This window comes from Haemorhous mexicanus, chromosome 30, assembly GCF_027477595.1.
Source record: "Haemorhous mexicanus isolate bHaeMex1 chromosome 30, bHaeMex1.pri, whole genome shotgun sequence".
NCBI lineage: Eukaryota > Metazoa > Chordata > Aves > Passeriformes > Fringillidae > Haemorhous > Haemorhous mexicanus.
In genome coordinates this window covers 831,065-853,371 of record NC_082370.1, presented here as the reverse complement: position 1 = coordinate 853,371, position 22,307 = coordinate 831,065, and the positions used below count along the sequence as shown (strand labels likewise).

At 47.9% G+C, this 22,307-nt stretch overlaps 1 protein-coding gene across 6 annotated transcripts in view; it reads left to right on the top strand.

The window, feature by feature from the left end:
* Nucleotides 1-22,307, top strand: part of DOCK5 (dedicator of cytokinesis 5) — an 80,636-nt gene that overhangs the window by 15,468 nt on the left and 42,861 nt on the right. For 5 of the 6 annotated variants that reach the window (XR_009489790.1, XM_059870751.1, XM_059870748.1 and 2 more), the window contains exons 2-19: nucleotides 97-180; nucleotides 6,075-6,115; nucleotides 6,973-7,028; nucleotides 7,807-7,903; nucleotides 11,320-11,468; nucleotides 12,190-12,325; nucleotides 12,475-12,632; nucleotides 13,263-13,344; nucleotides 14,265-14,394; nucleotides 15,237-15,309; nucleotides 16,746-16,888; nucleotides 17,497-17,622; nucleotides 18,154-18,278; nucleotides 18,367-18,465; nucleotides 19,247-19,319; nucleotides 20,119-20,222; nucleotides 20,500-20,692; nucleotides 21,451-21,548. Coding sequence is in view for 5 of the 6 variants with exons in the window: in XM_059870751.1 (XP_059726734.1) it covers nucleotides 97-180; nucleotides 6,075-6,115; nucleotides 6,973-7,028; nucleotides 7,807-7,903; nucleotides 11,320-11,468; nucleotides 12,190-12,325; nucleotides 12,475-12,632; nucleotides 13,263-13,344; nucleotides 14,265-14,394; nucleotides 15,237-15,309; nucleotides 16,746-16,888; nucleotides 17,497-17,622; nucleotides 18,154-18,278; nucleotides 18,367-18,465; nucleotides 19,247-19,319; nucleotides 20,119-20,222; nucleotides 20,500-20,692; nucleotides 21,451-21,548 (1,967 nt within the window). In the remaining variant the exon portion in view is untranslated. The remainder of the gene's footprint in view (nucleotides 1-96; nucleotides 181-6,074; nucleotides 6,116-6,972; nucleotides 7,029-7,806; nucleotides 7,904-11,319; nucleotides 11,469-12,189; nucleotides 12,326-12,474; nucleotides 12,633-13,262; nucleotides 13,345-14,264; nucleotides 14,395-15,236; nucleotides 15,310-16,745; nucleotides 16,889-17,496; nucleotides 17,623-18,153; nucleotides 18,279-18,366; nucleotides 18,466-19,246; nucleotides 19,320-20,118; nucleotides 20,223-20,499; nucleotides 20,693-21,450; nucleotides 21,549-22,307) is intronic. The other variant, XM_059870749.1, reaches the window with a different exon arrangement.

The following is a 22,307-nucleotide window of genomic DNA, read 5'->3' as shown; positions in this document are numbered from 1 at the left end:
CTTTCTACCTTTTCCCAAATCCTGCCCTGCCTTTGGAGAGCCTGTTCCCAAAGCTGATTCCCTCATGGTTTTGCCCTTTTTCTCCCCATTTTTCAGCCATCTACAACTACGAGGCCGTGCAGGACGTGGAGCTGTCCCTGCAGGTGGGGGACACTGTTCACATCCTGGAGATGTACGAAGGTAGGTGCAGCTCACAGGGGCTTTGAAAGGAAAATAGGAACAAATCAAGATTATTTTTCAGTTTTTAGATCTGTATTTTCAACTTCTGTTACGCCCCAAAGCACAAATTTAGTGTGTAGTGGCTGCTGTAGCCTCTTAATTTTTAAAATAATGTTAAAAATGCAGACATTCAGATGGTTTCTCCTCTCTGTGCTGTCCCAGGCAGAGTTTATCAAAGTAAGGTTTCACCAGTATCTCAAGGCAGCACTAAAAGGGAAACAAACATTTAATTCTGGCTGTTCACTGCTGTTTTCACCTCTTTGCTTTGGCTCCTCTTTGGGCCAGGCCAAGCACCTGTGCTGATGGGATGAACTGATCCTGCTGGAAAATAAGAATAATAATTAAATAAAAAACCCTAGCTTTTAACTTGAGTTAGTTCTTGATCTGAGTGGATGACAGAAAAGGAGAGGGAAGGGCTGTTAGTTCATGGTTCATGTTATTTGGAGTTGTAATATCACAAACTGGCATTAAATGTTCTTAAAATGCTCCAGTTGTGGAGCTTTCATGCCCTTTTTAGGCTGTTTCTCCTAGTCCTTCACTGGGGCATTTTTCATAATACCTTCATTGAAACCACAGAGTAGACAAAATTCTTATTTTAAAGATTAAAATGATGCTTGAGTGTTTCAACTCTCCCTATCAAATTTGACTCTTTGACAAAGATTTCAATATTAAGACTGGAACAGAGCCATTCAATCATTTTAAGGAATGCTCTGGTTGCTGCTTCCCTCTCCAAAACTCAGAGGTAAAATATAAATCCAATTATTTTCACAAGTGACATTGACTTGACTGAAGATTCTGTGCTCAGGGTCAGCACTGAGAACAGGGAGCTGCTCCTTCAGCAGTTTGTTCTTAGCCCTTTGTTCCCCTTCCACCCTCAGGACCTGGGAGCAGCTCCCAGTCCTGGCAGATTCTGTCCTGGTTTTACCCCTCTGTGGGTGATCGTGCTGGGGGAGAGGGGAGAAAGGGAAATACCCTGTGGAAATCACTGATTTATGACATGGTTCTGCAAAAAGACACAGGGGAGGGGGAGGAGAACTCCCTCGGGAAGAGGAGGCATCTTGGACTTGCCAGAATTTGGGGGATTTACTTCTTTCTCCCTATTTTTAATTTTTTTATAATCGTTTTGCCCCTATTTCTTGTAATCAGTTCAACAGATGCAGGAATAGGGAATGAGTACATAAATGGCACCTTTTTTTTGGCCTGAAGTCTCCCAGTTTGGAGCTTTGTCAGGAGAAAATTGCCTGTGAATAATTTGGGAAAGACGTGAATATTTTCATGTGTGAAGGGGAAAGTGATGGTTCCCATATGCTGAGCCATCAGTGGGGAGCAGGAATCTGTGGCTGAGGCACCTCAGAATTCCTGCAGGGCACCAAAAATCCCTTTTCCCAGAAGGAGCAGCCAGAAATGCAGGCCAGGCAGTTGGGAGTGTACAGGAGGAGATGCAGAGCTGGTGGCTCTACTGTGGGTCTGCTCTAATTTCCCATAAATTCACCTCAAACCCTCCCCATTCTGATATTCTGCCTGCCTGCCAGAAGCTTCTTGTGTCTTCCTGAATCTCTTTTTTTGGGATATCAGCTCTCAGCTGTGTTCCCAGCTCTCTGGGGTCTGGGTTTGAGGATAGATATTCTCACAAGAGGCTTTTTCTGCTTCTTTTCATGCTAATGCTGCCTGCTCACCACTAGAGCTGATAAAAACTGGTTTTGTTCCTCTAATCACTGCTCTTATCTGGACACACAAGCCTCGACTGAGGAAAAGTTTCCATGGATCCAGGGCAGGGGCTCTGTGGGAGGAAAGGCTGGAGATGCCCTGTGGAGTCATTTTTTGGGGCTGGGAGATTGCCCATGAAGTCATTTTTGGGGGGGAGTTGGGACATGCCCTGTGGAGTCATTTTTTGGGGTCTGGGAGATGCCCTGTGAAATAATGAAATACATGAATATGGGAAATACATGAATATATGAAATAGTGATATATGTGAAATAATTTTGGGGGTTGGGACAAGCCCTGTGAACTCATTTTTGGGGGGTTGAGAGATGCTCTCTAAAATAATTATTTGGGGCTGGGAGGAGGAAGCCCTATAAAGGCATTTTTTGGGGCTGGGAGATTCCATGGGTAGTTATTTTTTGGGATAGGGAGATGCCCTGTGGAGTCATTTTTGGGGTGGGAGATGTCTTGTGGAGTCATTTTTGGGGTGGGAGATGCCCTGTGGAGTCATTTTTGGGGTGGGAGATGCCCTGTGGAGTAATTTTTGGGTCACCTTACCTTGCCCATAGCTGAGGGCATTCCCAGGCTGTCAGTGCCATTCCTTGAGGGGTTCAGGGGGGTTGGGGCTGTCCAGAGGCTGTGGGTGCAGCAGCAGCCCCTGGGTGTTGTCACTGTCACTGCCCAGCCCAGGATGCTCAGGAGCACATCCCACTGTGTCCCCGGGGCTGCTGCTCCTGGTGTTCCAGAACATTCTGCATTTCCTGCTGTTGGCAGGCAGCAGCAGTGGCTTCCTCTGCCAGGTGGGAGTTCTCCTCTGTGCTCTGGGATTCTGGCTGTGCAGGGATCCAGGTGGATCCATCCTGGGATGTGGGCTGGGCTGGGTGTTTGCAGTGAATGTATCTGCTGCCAGACACAGCCCTGAGAGAGCTGAGCTGCTCTGGGGCTCAGGCACAGGCAGTAAAGGGAATTTTGGCCGCACTTTGGGGCAGCTCTGGGCTGCACAAACCTTTCCTGAGGTGGCTCCCAAACCCACTGGGCAGTCCCTGCAGTCAGGTGATTGCTCCTGTGCTGCCTCACAGTGCCAGGAAACTTCCTGAAATTGCAAAATCCCTGCTCAGTTGTGCTGCCACTGCAAAGGCTGGAATCACAAAATATCCTGAGTGTAAGGGACCCACAGGGATCATCCAGTCCAACCCCTGGCCCTGCACAGACACCCCAAAATCCCACCCAGACTGGGGCTGAGGCTCTGAACACGCTTTGGCTCTTGTTTTCCTAGCCCCAGTTAGGCTGATGCAGTTGGGGTGGATGGTGAGTGCACCTGGGAGGATTTGGGGGTGATAAAACAGTGGGAATCACACAGAGGGTGATGACACAGGGGTGCTCACATGGGAGGGACAACACAAGGGGTGATAATACAGGAGGTGCTCACATGGGGAGGATCACACAAGGGGGATCACACTGGGAGTGATAACACGGGGTGATAACAGTGGGGATCACATGCAGGGATCACCCAGGGGGTGATAACAGTGGGGATCACACACAGGGAGTGATAACACAGAGGTTGATAACACAGGAAGGATCATGAGGATCACACACAGCAGGGATAACATGGGGGGAATGACAGAAGGGGATAACACAGGGGGTGATTGATTCATTTTTCTGACCTGCAGCTCCCCTGTGCCAGAGATTCAGCCGGGGGTGATGTCCCTGGAAATTCAGCTCCAGCTTGGACAAAGGACATAGGGAAGGAGGTCAGAGGGAAACCACAGCTTGAGCTGTGTGAACTGAAGGCTCCAGATATTTCCAGTACAAGCTGTCCATGGAGTCATTGAATGCTTCGGGTTGGAAGGGACATGAAAATCATCCTGTCCCAGCCCCTGCCATGGGCGGGGACACCTCCCACTATCCCAGGTTGTTCCATCCTGGCCTTGGACCCTTCCAGGGATGGAAGCACTTCCAGGGATGCTTCTGTGTGCCAGTAACAATCTGCGTAGGATACTTGAGAGCTCTCAGATCTCTTTTCTTGGATCCCTTTTACACAAACAGAGCCAAAGCCACTGCAGAGCCCAGGGCTGTTAGTTCAGGTCCCACACTGCAGAGCAAGGTTTTGTTTTCTCCTCATGTCTCTGCCTGCCGAAGGGCACGAGCTCTGGACAGGATTTCTCCTTCCCCTGACAAGAAGACACTCAGTGCATGTTCCTCCTGCCTGCCAAGGGTTCAGCACTCTGCACGTGCTGCAGAATCCACAAAGAGCAGGGATTGGAAAAGGAACCTTGCCGCCTCCAGGACTTTGGAGGCTGCTCCGGTGCAGGGAGTCTGTCCTTGAGCAGGGAGCTGGGAGGACACTTTGCTGTTGAGGGAAATCTCTTCCAGTCTGCAGGATTTATCATTATTGTTGTTAGCGGTAGGATTTTAGGGGAGCTGTGGCTGCAAGGAATTTGTGCTCACATACCGTGACCCCTGGCAGGTTCTGTTCCTGCTGAAAAGAAGTTTACCTTGAATTTGTTCCTGATTTCCGTCACCCCTGGGGAGGGTGAAGCAATGCCCTGAGTGCTGTGGGACAGGAGAGGCCCCCAGGAGGAGGAACAGGGACCTTGTGGTCCCACATGTGACCAGGCCTTGCATCACTGGGGAGAGCTTGATCATCACTGTAGTGTTGTCCTTAGATTTTTATTTACATACTGCATAAAATCCACTTTGTGAAGGGTAAAGTTGAGGACTTGATCAACTTAAAAAAAACCCAACATAACAACAACCCCAAACTTGGAGTAATTTCTTTGCAAGCCTGCTATATTTTTGTTTTCACTCAGATTTCAGTCTGAGTGTTGGAGCAGCTGAAATTTTCCATGTCATCATCAACTGCAAAACCTTTCTCTGTTTTTAGCCCATCTCTGCTTGGGGAAAACACTCAAACACTTAAACAGTCTCATTCCTCTGAAGATTTAAGCAGATTTTGGTTTTTTTTTTAACAAGAAATCATGTTATTAATTGACCACTGCCCAAAGATTGATGTTCCTGTTCAAGTGAGGGATAAAGTTACTGAAGGTGGGAGCAGAATTCCGACAGAAGTTGCATGAGGTGCTTGCAGAAACAGCTTTGCACAATCAGGCCCAATGTGCTTTTGTGCAGTGATTGCAAAATATTTTACAGGAATGGGGGGAAGGCCAGGGGGCCCTTTGAAACAGGAGGAAGTTGTGCTGTCAAAGGGCTGAACGTGTTAAATGGAATTGAAATCCCCCCCTGGTAAATTCCATGAGCTCTGTCTCCCACCGTGAGTAATTTGTGCTTTCCCCTTCCATTAATGACAACTTAGATAAAAGTAGAACCTAAATCTTCTCATCCCTAATCCAGGACCTCATCCATGGCTCCATGAGCAATGGATAATCTTGTTTTCCTCCTGTGGAAAGAAATGGAATTTCTTCTTTCCTCCTAACTTATTACTGGAATATTGGAGTTTTTGAGGTGGAGGGACCTCCCCATTGCTGGAGAAAGGGGACAAAGCTGCACTTCAGACAATAAATAAATAGAAATACAACCACATGCACATAAAAATATTCAAAAATACAACTTAAATCATTCTGAACTCTATGGTTGAGGAGTGTGAGATCCATGGTTCTTTATGGAACCTTCTTTGATAAATACAGGAATATTGGGGGGACCAACAATAAAACCACCAAAAAAATTTAAAAACAAACCCAGAGAAACCAGCCTCCCCTCCTCTCTCCTTTGCCTGATTATTCCCTTAAACCCCTTTCCCTCTTGATGCTGCCACTCAGCTGGACATAATCTCCTTGGATGGGCTTTAATGTCCCTCCCAACCCAACCCATTCCATTCCATGGAAATCCTGGGTAAAACCCAGTTGCCAAAGAGAGGAGAAAGGTTCTCTCAGAGGTGTTTGCTCCTGAGGCCTGGACAGCACAATTGTTGCTTCTGTCTTACAATTTTTAGATCTTATCAAGGTAGGATTGATAAACAGGATTTGTGCCAGGACAGAGGGACCTTGGCTCCTAGAAACAGAGCTGTCTTGGGAGTGGATCCCAAATGAGAAGATCAATAAATTGGTGTTGTAGAAAGGTGGTGAGAATCACAATTTGTATTTAATTGCTATCAGCAGAAAATAAAGAAATACAGATATCTGTGTTTGCTTTGCCAGGCTGGTACCGAGGATACACGCTCCGGAATAAATCCAAGAAGGTACGACCTCACTTTTGGGTGACTCCCATTTAATTTCACACTTTGCCAGACCCCATCTGGTGCTGAAAACTCCTTTATTTCTTGTCTTGACCTCAGGCAGGACTCCTGGCCATGGTGTCCTGTCCTCAGTGACCTCGAGCTGAAGGTTCAGAGCCATGTGTTGGCTTCCTCCATTGGAAGCATGAGGGATGCAGTTGGAACTTCCAAAATTAGCTGTTCCCATCTCCATACAGGAGATTATTGTTTTATCATGATGCTCTGGGACCTGTGCACGTCCAGCATTAGTTCTATTTAATGGGAACATCAGAGTTTTGACTGGAAAACGTTCCAGAAATTACACATCCCTGGCTCTCAGCCAAGATGCTGGAGCTTGGGCTGGAAGCTGCCTGGAAATCCAGGTTCCCCCAGGAATGCTGGCACCTCTCCTGTGTAACATCCCCCACAGCCTCAGCTTTTAGGGGTAAAGAGGAGAGAAAAGGGAACAGAAAAGGATTCCAGCATTTCCAGAAGGTTTCTCTGTAACAACAAAAATTTGGGAATTTCTGCAGGTGCTGGTGGTGGGATCTTTTCTAGGGAGCACGGGGTAGCTGACAGAGGACTCCAGGAATATTTGATGGCAATGACTGGTAATTTTCAGGAATTTCCAGCATTTCCTGCAGGAAGATGAGGGTCATTAGTGTAAAACAAGGAGTCAGCTTCTCTGAGTTGCCAGTGTGAAACCTGCTGCTCCTCCCTGTCCTTTTTTCCTGGAATTTTTGGGACATTTCTTACTCCTTTCCCCTGTTTTTTGTTAAATATCTTGTCACATCCTATCCCACAGTAGGATTGATTTATTTCATTTCTCTCTTTATTTTCAGGGCATTTTCCCAGAAACTTACATCCATTTAAAAGAGGCCATCGTGAAGGACCGGGGGTAGGTTGGCACTTCTTTGGCAGCAAAACCCAGGGAATTTCATTCCATTTAAACCCCAAAAGAACCAATTGAAATATCTGTGGCTGTCTCAAAGCCAGGGTGTACATCCTGGGCTGGACTAGCGCTGCATAACTCCATTTTTCAGAGCACTGACCAAACAGAGCAGTCGGGAGTAGGGGCAGCAGGAGATGATTTGCAGAGTTCAGGAAGCTCTGCTGGACAAGTCAGTGGGGAGGGTCAGTCCTGCTCCATCCAGCTCCCCCAGGCACTCTGCAAGCCATAACAGCCTCCTGCTGGCAGCCAGGGCCCAGCAGGAGCGTGGATTCCTTCCTGTCTTGGAAAACACTGGAGGAAATGACTCCTCCTTGGATTCCTTGAGCTGGGGCTGTGCTCGTTAAGTGAGAGCAAAACAGCGGCTGCAAAGGAAGGAACTTTATAAAACACTTCTTTTTCAACTCTTATTTTCAAGTAACTGTTACGTTGCGTATGGCGATTCTTCCAAATTTAATTTCTGTCTCTTTATCCTGGGTTTGGAACAGATCCACAGGGAATAAGAGGAGTGAAAGGAGCTTGAAGCATTTTGCATTAAAAATGGATGATGAATGTGGATGTGATATGTTGAGAACAGTTTAAGGGTCTTGACATCATGTATGACTGAACTGTGTGGCCATCAGCTCCTCTGGAATTTCCATTTTTACATTTATCAAAAAAGGGTGTTTTCCATTAAGTTCAAACCCTGAGTGTGAAACCTTTCTCTGACTGTCTCCCTTCTCCCCAGGCAGCACGAGACAGTGATTCCCAGCGAGCTGCCCCTCGGCCAGGAGCTGACGGCCACGCTGCGGGAGTGGGCAGTGATCTGGCACAAGCTGTACGTGGTGAGTGCCAGGGCTGGCTGTGAGGGGAGCTCAGCCTGTGAGGGGAGCTCAGCCTGGGCCTGGGGCTGTGAGGGGAGCTCAGCCTGGGGCTGGGGGCTGTGAGGGGAGCTCAGCCTGTGAGGGGAGCTCAGCCTGGGCCGGGGCTGTGAGGGGAACTCAGCCTGTGAGGGGGGCTCACCTGGGCCTGGGGCTGTGAGGGGAGCTCAGCCTGGGGCTGGGGTTGTGAGGGGAGCTCAGCCTGTGAGGGGGGCTCACCTGGGCCTGGGGCTGTGAGGGGAGCTCAGCCCGGGGCTGGGGCTGTGAGGGGAGCTCACCTGGGCCTGGGGCTGTGAGGGGAGCTCAGCCTGGGGCTGGGGGCTGTGAGGGGAGCTCAGCCTGTGAGGGGAGCTCACCTGGGCCTGGGGCTGTGAGGGGAGCTCAGCCCGGGGCTGGGGCTGTGAGGGGAGCTCAGCCTGGGCCTGGAGCTGTGAGGGGAGCTCAGCCTGTGAGGGGAGCTCAGCCTGGGGCTGGTGGCTGTGAAGGGAGTTCATTCTGGGCTCTGCAGGGAGCTCAGGCTGGGCTCTGCAGGTGCTCTGTGCCTCTGCCTGTGGCAGAGCTGAGTGATGGAATGGGGCCTGGGGCGCTCAGAGGGTTCAGCTGTGGGGTCTGACAGAGGCAGGGTGACACTGTGGGTGACCCTGCCCTGGGGCAGAGCTGAGTGATGAAATGGGGGCTCAGAGCGTTCAGCTGTGGGGTCTGACGGAGGCACGGTGACACTGTGGGTGGCACTGCCCTGGGAATGCAGGGCCTGGCACAGGTCACACTGTCACCGTCAGGGCTGCCTGGGGGGCCCAGCTCACCTGGGAGATCCAGGCCCTGCTCTGCCTGTCCTTGCCAGCCCTGCATGAGGACAGGAAAGCCCAGCTGGGCACTGAACTGGAGTTTGACACAGCTGTGGGCAGGGTGGGCTCTGCTGGGCTGGCAGGGTTGTGGGAACCCCATGGACTGGCTGATCCCCACCCAGAGCTCCCCTGGGGAACAGGGACAGGGGAAGGACAGAACCAGGGATGTGTCATGGGGGGAGATGTGACTTGTCACAAACCGCATCATGGAATGTTCTAGGCTGGAAAGGATCACTGATCCAGCTCCTGGCCCTGCACAGAGACCCCAAAATCCCACCCTGGGCACCCCTGGCAGTGCTGTCCAAACTCTCCTGGAGCTCTGGCAGCCTCAGGGCCATGCCCATCCTCTGGGGAGCCTGGGCAGTGCCAGCACCCTCTGGGAGAAGAGCCTTTCCCAGAATCCAGCCTGACCCTCCCTGGCACAGCCCCAGCCATCCCTGAGTCCTGTCCCTGCCCCACAGGACGAATTCCTTGGCTGCTCCAAGGCCTCTCATGTCTGGGGCTCTCAGTAGGGTGGGGAAGGAGCTCTCATGTCCTAAATCCCTGAGCAAAGAGTCCCCTCAGCAGTGTCACAAGCTGGCCCTGCAGGGCTGTCCTGCAGCAGGTGCTTCTTGCTCAAAGAAATGAGTCCACAGGGAGTTGGTTTATTTTAAAGGCACATTAAAGAGTCAAATTTGATTTTTCTCTGAGTAGTAACGAGTTCAGCCTGCACAAAATGTGCTCCAATACTTTAATTAAGAAGAGGGAGTGAGCTTACATGAGCTCTAATCACCCAGTGCACCCAGAGCAAGTTTTCCTATTGGAAATTTCACCAGGCCACAAATAAGTTGTATTTGTGTGCCACAAAACCACAAGAATTTATTCCACCCTCTCAATTTAATGAGAAGCTCTACGTGATGGTATTACTGTGTGAAAAGAGAGTTTTGTTCCTGGCATTTTTTATCTCTGAATAACTTTTAGATCTCAGCCTCAGAATCTGTTTTTCTAACAACCAGAAATCTTTTATGTTCCTGTGCTTAACCACTATAAGTCTTAAAATACGTTTGGAAAATGTTGTGGTTTAAAATGGATTTGAGTTTATTTTATTTTCCCTGCAGTATGTATTAAAAGAATTTTTTTAAAAAGCTAGAGGAGGAAGGAGGTATTTGAGGAGAAAAAGGAAACATGAGGGGATTTTTTTTATTTTGGCAACATTTAATTTCACTTCTTTAATTTCTGTGGGTTTCATTGCAGCAGTGGCTTTATCTCCACTGCAAAATAAATACAAAAATGGGGAAAGTTTTTAATTGGTGTAGCTAATAGGAATTAGTTGTGGAGATAACTCAGGTCAAATTGAGGTCTGCTCTGAAAATTCACTCAAATTTTCTTTCTTTGCAAGCTTTTTTATGTAAGAACATGGGGTGGGGGGGTTTTGTTTATGAAATATGTGTGAAATATCCTTTCTGTAGAGCTGAAAATTCAAGCAGCCCCCGTCAGCATCTTGCTGTCCACCCAAAGCAAAGGGAGGATTGTTTTCACACCTTTACATTTGAGGGAAATATGTCATTCCTGTTCATTGCAGAGATGAGAATGGGGAGATAATTGCAATTAGGTTGTTTTTGTGCTTTGTGGGAGCAGGGGGGGTTTGTAGCTCACCATGAGCAGTTCCAGCCCCCAGTGAGCACCAGAAGCACCACTGGCTGTGGGGGAGATGTGACTCCAACCCAGCTCCTGGCCTTTGGGGTCTCACCCCAGGAAGGCTCTAAATGCAAAACCAGGCACTGAATTGGGCTTAAATTTCTCCTTTGGAGCTGAATAACCTCATCACTGTGCCAGTTACTCAAATCTGTGGCAAAAGAGTCAGAATCCTCCCAGGAACTGCCCCACTGAGGTGGCAGAGAGAAGCCTGGGCTCCTTTTTAATGGGTTAAATGTCTTCCCTGACACTTCAAAAGCTTATTTACTTACCTAAGCACACACTGCCACAAACAGGGTGGGTTACCACATATCCATGTTTAATTACAGCCTTGGAGCTTGGAGGTGCAGGAGCAAGGCGTGGGGATGGGACTGATTTTATGAGGGTGGAACCAGTGAAGGGCATGGGAAGTATTTTCATTAATTAGAGATAGTATTTTCATTAATTAGAGACAGGAATGGCAGGAGGGGACTCTTCACCAGGCAGGTTTTGTTCAGTGCCCTTGTTCAGTTGTGGTCCTTTAACATAATTTCTCTGTCCCTTTTATAAAGAAGCTCCATTAGAGCAGTTTGGAAGTGCTGGAAGTCACCAGAGATCTATTTTTAGTGGGTGAGGTTTTTCTGAAATATGTCCCAGGGAAAGGTGAAGCCCTTAAAGATCTTAAAGGCACTTAAACCTTGGCAGTGCCAAGTGCTGCAGAGTTTACAGTGTGGCTCTGATCTTGTGGTGTCACAAGGTGCCAGGTATTTTTAGTTCAATAAAACTTGTGTGGTTCTGCAGCTGCACACATTTCAGAAAGGTTGCTGAGCTAAGGTTCCCAGGTTTTCCTTTATTAAAATTGCCCATTTTTTTTTGCCTCAGAACAACAAAACCACGCAGTTCAGGCATGTCCAGCAGCTCACCTACAGCCTGATAGAGTGGAGATCCCAAATCCTCTCCGGAACCCTGCCCAAGGATGAACTGGCTGAGCTCAAGAAAAAAGTCACTGCCAAGATTGACTATGGCAACAGGTGAGCTCCAGACTCCACCTGCAGGGCAGAGGAGGCTCCCAAACCCCAGGGAAGGCTCTTAATGCCAAAGCAGGCACTGAATTAGGCTGAAATTAGGCAAAGTGGCAGCTTTGAGTCCCTGTGACATCGTGGCCACCTGGCAGGTGGAGATGGAGCAGTTGGTTCTTGATGTGCCACAGATCTCTGTGCTTTGGCAGGAATTCTCCTCTCTCAATTCTGCACAAATCTGGCATTGGGGTGGCCTTTCCCTTGGAGCACAGTGTGTGCCTGGGTTTGGATGTGGTGGGGAAATGCTCTGCTTTATCAGCAGCTGAGGGGCAGGATTCCACAGACACCCCAGCTCTCAGTGGTTTGCAGGCCCCTGGACTCATTTATCTGCCTGTCAGCTGTGATCCAGGTCCAGTAAGTGAATTAAGAAGAAGCTTATGACAAAGAATAACAGTCAGCTGCAATCTGGGAGCTCAGTAGACGTTCATCCACCTTTGAAACAGAGCCATTTAAGCAGGAATAAGGGAGATGTCACCTTAGGATTGAGTTCCCTGACTAATTCCTTCTCCCTTTAATGGGAAAATGGGAGGGAGGAGTTTTTTGAGGCAGGAAAACCAGCAGTGAGTGAGGTTATTCCAGGGAGTGGGATGTTGAGCACTGGCAGCCTAGGCAGTAATTTGATCTTTGCTGCTGCCACATTCTGTCTCTTTTTTTGTCTCCTGGGGCTGTCCAGGATCCTGGGTCTGGACCTGGTTGTCCGAGATGACAATGGGAACATCTTGGACCCAGATGAGACCAGCACAATCTCCCTCTTCAAGGCCCATGAAACTGCATCCAAGAGGATTGATGAGAGGATCCAGGAGGAGAAGGTACCTCTGGTGTCCCTGGTTGCCCTCTGTGCCCACTGAGTTTTTATATTCCTCGTAATATTGTGCTCCCCTGGCAGCAGAGCTAAATTCTCTTGTGTTTGTTTGTAGTGGAAATCTAAAATGTAATGGAAATATGGAATTCTTTGCAGTCCCTGCAGCAGAGTTTGGACCTCCGGGGACAGCCAATATTCAACTCCACACACACTTACAGCCTCTATGTGAACTTCAAGAACTTCGTCTGCAACATTGGGGAAGATGCAGAGCTACTGATGAGCCTCTATGACCCTGACCTCTCCAAATTCATCAGGTAGGGGCTTTTTTTGGAAATTCTTAAGCAATGTAGTCATCAGGGTGATCGTTCATAGAAGTCAGCTGGTTAGAGAGGGAGTTCCTGCAGATGTTTTCCAGTTCTGTTGGTTGCTGCCCCAGCGAGGGAAAATGAATTCCAATTACTTTGGAATGAATTTCAGAGAGATGGAAGTCCAGGCACTGTCCCTCCTAAAGCTGGGTATTTCTTTGATCACATACTGTCTCTTTATATTCTTAATTTTCTCTGCTGTGGCTGCAAGCCGTGGTTAAGCATTTCATTAATTGTTTCCCAGTAAATCATGGATTTAAATGATGTTTGGTGTCCAGCAGTGCCAGTTCACATCTGAAGAGTTGGGAGGATATGAGGAGCTTTATCAGGGAGGCAGTTCCGTGTCAGGAGCACTGTGTCCATCACAGTTATCAGGTGTGGCCATGCAGTGGGAATTGTCCAGGGAAGCAGCTGCCAGGGCTCACCCCATCCTGCCTCCATCAGTGAGTCACTTCAGAGGCATTTTGGGATAAAAGATTGGTCAAATATTCCTCAAAGATCAAAATGCTGTTGGGCTTTTGCCAGGAAATGAGGATGTCAGGTATTGATTTGTTATACTTTTTCTCCCTTTCTTTGCAGTGAGAATTACCTGGTTCGTTGGGGCAGCAATGGGATGCCTAAAGAAATTGAGAAACTGAACAACCTCCAAGCAGTGTTTACTGTAAGTTCAGAGAATCCCAGAACAGGGTGGGTTGGGAGGGACCTGAATTCCACCCAGTGCCCCCCAGCCATGGCAGGGACAGCTCCCACTGTCCCAGGCTGCTCCAGCCTGGTCTTGGGCACTTCAGGGATCCAGGGGCAGCCACAGCTGCACTGGGAATTCCATCCCAGCCCCTCCCCACCCTGCCAGGGAAGGATTTCTCCCCAGTATCCCCTCTCTCCCTGCCCTCTGGCAGTAGGAAGCCATTCCTTGTGTCCTGGCACTATCAATGTCTCCATCCCCCTCATAGTCTCCCTCCAGATCCAGAAGGCCACAATTTTTACCTGTGTAGAACCCAACAAAACCCCTCCTGTGGTACTCACATTCTCTGAACAGAGAGAGACATAATTCTCTCTCCCAGGATTTTTCCTGGGGAAGGCAGTGAGAAGCTCAGAGAAGAAGAGGAAACAATTCTTATCTCTCCTTGCTGCTCCTGTTGTTTGGCACATGTGGAATGTGTTACAGAGACTGTTTACCCAAAGTGATTTGGTTATGGACACCATTGCAGGTTGTTTTGTGTCCTTGGCCAGTTGGGTCAAAGCTGTGTCCTGGCTGTCTCCAGACAGTCACGGGTTTTTCTTTAATATCTCTTTAGGATGTAATTTAGTATAGTATTAATGTGTAATTTAGTATGGTATTAGTATTCTAGTAATTAGTAGTATTATTATTTAGTATAATATTACTATTTATTATAGTATTATATATTATAGCTTAATAAAGCAATTGTTCAGCCTTCTGAAATCATGGAGTCAGAGCACGTTATTCCCTGGCTGGGCGATCGCCTCTTTCCCCTCCCTTCTTCCCTCCCTCCCTCTCTCCTTCTTTCTTCTTTTCCCCTCAGAAAGGACATTGATGGAAGTTGATGTGAGCTCTTTTTTCAGGACTTGAGCAGCTCAGACCTGATCAGGCCCAGGATCAGCCTGGTGTGCCAGATCGTGCGGGTGGGGCACATGGAGCTGAAGGATGGCAAGAAGCACACCTGCGGGCTGCGCAGGCCCTTCGGCGTGGCAGGTGGGCACTGCCTCCCTGGGGGCACCTGCAGGGCCCAGTAAACCCCTGGGGGGACTGGGACATGGGGCTGGGGACTGGGAGCTGTGTGCTGTAAGTGCCAGCACAGCCTGGGAGCTGCCAGGGCCAGCGTCTCTGCTCCAGGGTGGATAAATTATCCCTCTGGGATCTTTCATGAAGGTGGTAGCTGGAGATCAAACACTGTCACTGCTCACTTTTGTCACCTCCCACAAAGATAACAGGCTGCCAGGCTGCAGCAGACTTATCAGGGCCTTATCAGAGTGGGATTTGCTCCTCAGGACTCATGGGATAAAGCCGGAGGTTTTAAAGGAGCCTTGGTGAACCAGACTGCCAATTCTTATTTAATTCCTGGGATTTCTTGTGAAGGGGCTTGCTTGAGATCCTTGGTGGAAATCAGTATCCAAAGAAGCAGCATTTGAATACAAGTGGAATTTCTTTGCCTTGAAATGCCCCAGTGCCACCTGGTTTTCTCAAAGGGTGTATCTCATAAGAGTATTTTATCAGGGTGCATTCAATGTGTTCACACTCGCTGCTATGGGCTGACAATGCACATCAATGTAAATGTGCTTTTAAAATGGTTAAAAGGAGAGTGATGCCCTCCAGTGCTGTCACAGAATCCCAGATATTTTGGGGGTTGGAAATAACCTTAAATCCCACCCAGTTCCACCCCTGCCATGGCCAGGACTCCTTCCACTGTCCCAGGTAGCTCAGAGCCCTTGTTGTGAGTGACACTGGCCCAAAATAACCCCTAGTTTCCATTCTGAGAGGGCAAAGCTCTCTCTGGGTTCTTGGCAGCTCTGAGTGATGCTCTGGTGTCATTGCAGTGATGGACATCACTGACATCATCCACGGGAAGGTGGACGACGAGGAGAAGCAGCATTTTATCCCCTTCCAGCAGTGAGTACTGGGCTCCAGAGCTCACCTACCAGAGCAGGCATCCTTCCTCTGGGGAGGGACAGATGTGTCTGGGAGCCTGGCAGAGCCCCAGGGGCTCTACAAATAGATCAGCTGAATGCAGCAGGCAGCTCTTTGCAGGGAGAGATTTCTGTCACTGCTCAGGAGCCTTTGTTCCCCTTGGTTTTCATGCCTCTGTCAGAGACTCAATTGCCTGGGGACTTCAGCCCTGCAGCTGGAATTTCTGGGTACCTGTGGAGCGAGGAAGAGGAGCACAGAGTAAAATAATGTTGTGGGGCTGGGGGGATGTGACTTAAAAAATTTTGGGGGTTGAAAGGCAGGATTTTCAGAGGGACTGAGCAGAGACACAGCTTTTTGTCACTGCTGTGTGGGACCCACTGTTCCACTCCCTGCCCACATTTCCTGGTCAGGGTCAGTCATAGAGAAGAGGATTCTCCCTCTTCCTGGGGAAGAAATTCCAGCCCAAATGAGTTCTGCATTTCTGCACTGAGAGTTAGACTTGTGTGTTTGTTCTGCCTGCTCTGATTGCTCCCTTTTTTTGGCACATTGGAGTAACGAAAATGGAGCTTGTTTGGGTAGACCCAGCCTTGTTGTTACAGCCCTAAATAGAGCAAAGCATTGGCTGCAGCCATTTGTTATTACAGGGTATTTTCAGGGGAGATTTGGGTTTGTTTCCCTGCCCTTTCAGGGCCTGGAAGGATGACTTTCCCTTTGCAGAATAATGTTAGTCTACTACTTTTTTTGTGTGTGTGAGTTTGATTAGTTATTTTTTATTTATTTAGGGGGTTTTGTTTTGGTTTGGCTTTTTTTCACTTGTTTGTTAATTGTTTTGGTTCGAGGTTTGTTTGTTTGGGTTTTTTTACTTGTTTGATTTGGATTTTTTTGTTGGTTTGGGATTTTTTCCCGTTTTTCATCTGCTCTAGTGAGGCTGAGTTCAGACCCCCAGCTGGACACCAGTGTGGGCAACCTGTGGGTACCTCGTTTCTCCCTCATTATTGGTGGTGTGGGTACAGGAGTGAAGTCAGCATCAAGATCCAAAACTCACTAGTCTTGTTTGTGACTAGGGGTGGGTTCATCACTTAGGTGTTGTCACAGCAGTCATTAATTTGTATTAACTTATATTAGTTTACCAATAGTTAATCTGCATAGGTATGACGCTGAGGCAAACCTGAAGTCAGGGCTTAAATCCTGAGGTCAGTGTTACTTACCTTAGCCCTGAGGGCTAGACTGTGATGCATTTTCTAGTGTGAATGTTTAAGTGGATTTTGGGCACGTGAAGGAATGAAAATCCCCATGGAATCCTTAAAAACCCAGCATTTATTTGGAAACCAGCCAGCTGTTGGCCAGCCCTCTCCTGCATGTGTTTGGTGTCAGTCTGTCCCAGTTCCTGATCCTGTTTTTGTGGTCCCCCTGCCCAGGATTGCCATGGAAACCTACATCAGGCAGCGGCAGCTGATCATGTCCCCCCTGATCACCTCCCACGTCATCGGCGAGAACGAGCCCCTCACCTCTGTCTTCAACAAAGTCATCGCTGCCAAGGAGGTCAACCACAAGGGCCAAGGTGCAGCCTGGGGAAACCCGGCCTGGGGGAGGCTCCAGGGAATAAACGGGTGGTGAAAGTCTGGGGAGCAAGGTTTAGTGGAGTTTAATCCCTTCCCCAAGCCCAATCCATGGTCTTTGCAATGGTTCTCACTTTGTCCCTTTGTCCCATCACACATGGAGCTGAAATCCAGATAAAACCAGACAAAACTTGCATGAGAACAGCTCCTCCAGCTCCTCACTTGCTTGCTAGTCCTACATTTAAGGTCAATATTTTTAACAACTTTAAAATAAAAGTGTATTATGGGCAGGAAATATTTGTAAGTGGACATGGCTGCATGTCGCAAAAGGCTTTGGGGTTAAATCACATTATTCCAGATTTTTCTGGTCTTCCTTGGCTGAAAGATACTCAACATTCCTTTCTGGAAGATTAGGACTTGCTTCAGAGAATCTTCTTGCCCAGAAGAATCTTACTCAGATTCAGGGACAGGGAGGACTGGGCAAGAGAGAACCAGATGGGGACATGGAATTGTCATGAAAACACAGATTTTTTTGGAAGCACAGGGTTAAATTTCACAGGTTTGTACTTTTTTTATTTTCAGTAAAAAAGTGTCATCTGTCTTTTCTTAGGTCTCTGGGTCTCCCTGAAGTTGCTCCCTGGGGATCTAGCTCAGGTTCAGAAGGATTTTTCCCACCTTGTAGACAGATCCACTGCAGTGGCTCGAAAAATGGGGTTCCCTGAGATCATCCTTCCTGGTAGGTCCTGTGTGCCTCTGCATTCCATGGAGTGAAAGAGCCACCTGAAATTCTAGAATTTCTGTCACAAAAATATTTATTCATATTAAAAAAATTATCTGAAAACTTTGTATTTTTCTTCAATTTTCCAGGTTATTTTCTTATTTTTTTGTCACAAGAAGTTGAAAACATGAGTTTCCTTTCTTATGGCAAAAATGGTTTATGGAGCTTTTGGAAGAAAATGTCTCTTTAGTCAAAGGAATTTTTGTTGCATATGGCTTTGACCCACCCATTCAGAGTGGGTTTAACCCTTGAGAGCTCATTAAATTAAAAAAACAAAACCAAACAGAAGTACAGAGGTTTGTAGAAAGGAAAATGGTTCATTTCAGAAGATTTCATGTAATTTGAGACAGAGATGAAAATGATGTAATGGTGGGTGTTGTTAATTAAAGGCTAAGAGGAAATTAGGATAACATGGTACCCAAGGGTGTTAAATTTCAAGCTGTCACAGTGGGAATGAGAATCCAGCTCATTAAACTCTGCGAATTGCAGGTGATGTCAGGAATGACATCTACGTCACCCTGATCCAGGGGGAGTTTGACAAAGGCAAGAAGAAAACACCCAAGAACGTCGAGGTCACCATGTCTGTGCACGACGAGGATGGGAACCTGCAGGAGGTAGGATGGCCTCTGACACCCTCTGAAGATTTACACCCAAAATCCTCCATATTTACCTTTTTCCCCCGTCCCTGTGTTTTGTCCAAAGAAAGCCATCCACCCCGGGGCTGGCTACGAGGGAGTCTCGGAGTACAAGTCTGTGGTTTATTACCAGGTCAAGCAGCCCTGCTGGTATGAGACTGTCAAGGTACGGCTCTGTCATCACTGTGTGTCACCTGAGTCAGGAACAGGAGCAAGGCACACACAGACTCTGGGTCTCTCCAGCAGGCTCATCCCAGTTTATCAGGAACCCACTCCTTTATACACCCTTCTGATACAGGTGCACCTGATTGGTCATTTAATCAACACCCCAACACCACTGGCTAATTAAGAAAACACCCTTGGGTAACATCTTATGAGAAAACAACTGTTCCAAACACCAGCTGCAAGATTGGTTTGATTCTTTCTCTGAGCTTCTCACAGCTTTTCCCAGAGCAATTCCTAGGAAAGTTACCTGTTCCTCTCTCTCTGACCAAACTGTCGTATCCACAGGTCCCTCTTTTTGTTTAAAGGAGGAGGCAGGTTCTGTAATCCCCGCAGGGCCCCTTGCAGGAAGGAGAACAAGCATAGCTCAAGAGGTCTCTTTAGCAATTTGCCAGTTGTTAATAAGAACCTCAGTCAGGTGCTAATTTAGAATGGTCAGAGAGATTTCCAGCATGTACCATTGAATTCTTTACAGTCAAGCCTTGTGTGTGTTTTTCTTATAAAAAGCCCTGACTAATTCTAAGGCACTAACACACCTCATTAGTCTGCTCGAGGGCCAGGCAGTCCAACTTGTCAACTGCCCTTTTCCAGAAACGTCAACATCTGCGTTCTCCTCTGTGTGCAGACCAGGACTGATGTGGAACAGCAGCTGCATCAGCACCAGAATGTGCTGGAGAGTGGCTGGGGACAGGGACAATGCTGTTTTCATCCTGTTCTCCATGCAGGTGGCCATTGCCATAGAAGAAGTCAGTCGCTGCCACCTGAGGTTCACGTTCCGTCACCGCTCGTCCCAGGAGTGTGAGTGCCAGGAAGGGACCCCTGCAGGACTGCTGTGCTCCTCCCACTCCCACTGAGTGTAGAACCTGTATTTCTGCTTATTCACAGTGTTACAGGTTTTCTTCTTGCTCAGTTTACTTATTCCCAGTTTTGTGGCAAGCAAAAAACCAAAAATAATTCAAATTTTTTGCACCCAGAATTTGGTGCTGGCTTTGTCCTTAAACTGAAATTTTGTAAGGAGCAGCAGTTTATCCCCCTGAAAGACAATGATCAATGTTTGTTATTGCTTTGGCTTCTCAGTGTAGGATGTTGCTTTTAATTTATTTCCCAAAATTCACTGCAAGGCCTGGTGGGCTTCTAATGATCTTCCTATAGGAGGCTTTCTAATTAGGCTAATGAAAGGCTAATGAAAGCATTAGAGCCAGAAGTTCCATCAGATCACATCAGAGCCCTGAAATGAGATCAATAATATGGAGCTTAGCCATTGAAAGGCTCTCGAAGGCACCTGGTTCTGAGGCAGTGACATCCTTCCATATCCACGGCTCACAAACCAAAATCCCAGCCAAAAATATCTGTAGAATTCTGTATCAGAGGATCATTGAATTGTTGAGGTTAGAAAATACCTGGAAGATCAAGGAATCCAACCATTAATCTTTCCAGAAAAACCACTAAAATTGTGTGTGGGAGATGCTCCAGGGAGATGTGTTTGTGTAGCTGCAGTTACCTGTTCAGTCAAGCTGCTGATGAGGTTAGAGGGGTGCGTTGGTTTGTGTGCACATGAATAAGACAATGGCTGATTGAGATTTCTCCTGTTTTGCAGCCAGGGATAGATCTGAGAGAGCTTTTGGCATGGGCTTTGTGAAGCTGATGAATGCAGATGGAACGACGCTGCAGGATGGCAAACATAATTTGATTGTTTACAAGGTAACCTGGGCATTCCAGCCTTGTCTCGTGTTTGACTCATCAAAACTCTCTCCTGGCAGATTTTCCTAGCAGGAGAAAGCTGCACAGAATGTGTGTGTGGGGTGGGAAATCCTCCTGAACTCTGTGGCTTTGGAAATTGCTCAGTTCATTTGCAGTATGGGCAAACTTATCCCTGAAATTAGGAACTCAGACAATGATAGAGATAAAAACTGTTTCAGACCCATTCTGGCTGTCACTGTGGGACATGACCCTTCTCTCTGCTGTGTCCCACCAACAGGGTGACAACAAGAAAATGGAAGATGCCAAGAGTTATTTGACTCTTCCTTGCACCAAAACAGAGATGGAAGAGAAGGAGGCTCCCTCAGGGAAAAACCTGCACTCTCTGGCCAACTTCACCCCCACGAAGGACAGCACAAAGGACAGCTTCCAGATTGCCACTGTCATCTGCTCCACCAAACTCACCCAGAATGGTAGGGCTTGTGCTGGGGCTCTGAAATACAGAGGGCATTTTCTCCAGGCAGCTTTTTGTGTGTGGCCAGAGAGCTTCAGCTTTTGTTTTGCTGCTCATGTGTCAGTGGCAGCCCCGTCCCATCAAGCTGCCAGAATACGCTCCCAGGATGTTTGTGCAACCCCTAGAAACCGTTTCACACAAATATTAGATCCAGACTGCCAGTGCTCAACCCAACAAGTTTGCTGGCACATGTGGAAATGTCACCTGTCAGTGACAGTGTCTGTGTTTTATCAGAATTTGAAATGTTTGAGGTTAATTGCCTTCTTTCCTCTGCCTGTTCAGAGCAGCAGTTAGGGCTGAGCTCTCCAGGGTGATGATTGCATTAACTCTGTCCTGCTGCCAGAGGGGTCAGATTGAGGAGCAATGTGTGCCTGAGTCCAGCCTGGGCTGCTAAATGATGTGAGGCTTCCAGCAGCTCTGGAAGGCCCTGTGCTGAGTCGTGCACTTCAATAAAATTCCTGGCTTGAGATACCTGCTCTGGAGTCCTTAAAAAAACCTGCAAAATGGTCTCCAAATGTGTTATCAGATGGCAGCCAGGTTTCCATTTATAGCAGAGCTTTGCTGCTTTGCCAAGACGAAGCACCTCAAGGTAACATTCTGTACCTCAGGGTGACTGTTCTTTGTGCACTGACTAAAAATAGCCCCCAGCCTTGCTGTGGGCTGCTGTGCAGCCCTTCAGGCAGCTGTAGTTGCTGACTGCTCTTTGTGTCCTCGCAGTTGACCTGCTGGGTTTGCTGAACTGGCGCTCCAACGCCCACAACATCGCCCACAACCTCAGGAAGCTCATGGAGGTGGAAGGAGGAGAAATAGTGAAGGTACTCCCAGGGGTCTGAGCTTCCTTGGTGCACACACTCTTGTGTGTCAGCCTGGTGTTGGACCTAAAAGGTGTCTGGGTAGGCTGGGAGGGCAGAATCATCAAATCATGGGATGGTTTGGCTTGGAAGAGACTTTAAAATCAGCTTTTTCCACCCCCTGCCATGGGCAGGGGCACCTTCCACTGTCCCAGATTGCTCCAACCTGGCCTTGGACACCAGGGCTGGGGTAGCCACAGCTTCTCTGGGAGCCTGTGCTCCACCTCTCATTAGTGGAATTCACCAGAATTACAGAAGTTGAATAATACAGGAATCAGGGAGAGACCAGTGACTTTATTTTCCTCTTTATCCTTATGAAATAAGAGATACATCCAAAGCCTTAACTTTTAATTTTCAACTTCTTTATGCATGAGGAGGGGCTTGCTGTGAATCTGTGAGCAGGCACAGCCCAGAAATATCACAGAATACTATGGGGAGTGGACCTGAAATGGGGGAATTCCCACAGAAAACCTGAGGATTTAGGAGGAAGCCTTACTTGCAGAGGGGTCCCAAGAGTGAATGTGCTGGGATTTTGCAAGGTGATGGTTTTATGGAGCAGCTGAACATGAAGTTAATGTGTCACTGTGTCACTGCTGACAGGCTGAGTGCAGTGTCCTGTCCGGCAGTCTTTGGAGAGCTCAGGATTTTCATCCTGTGGGATGAGAAGGCAGTAGAACAGCAAAGTGGGGCCATTTAGAGCTGAGAGGAAAGATCTTCCTTACT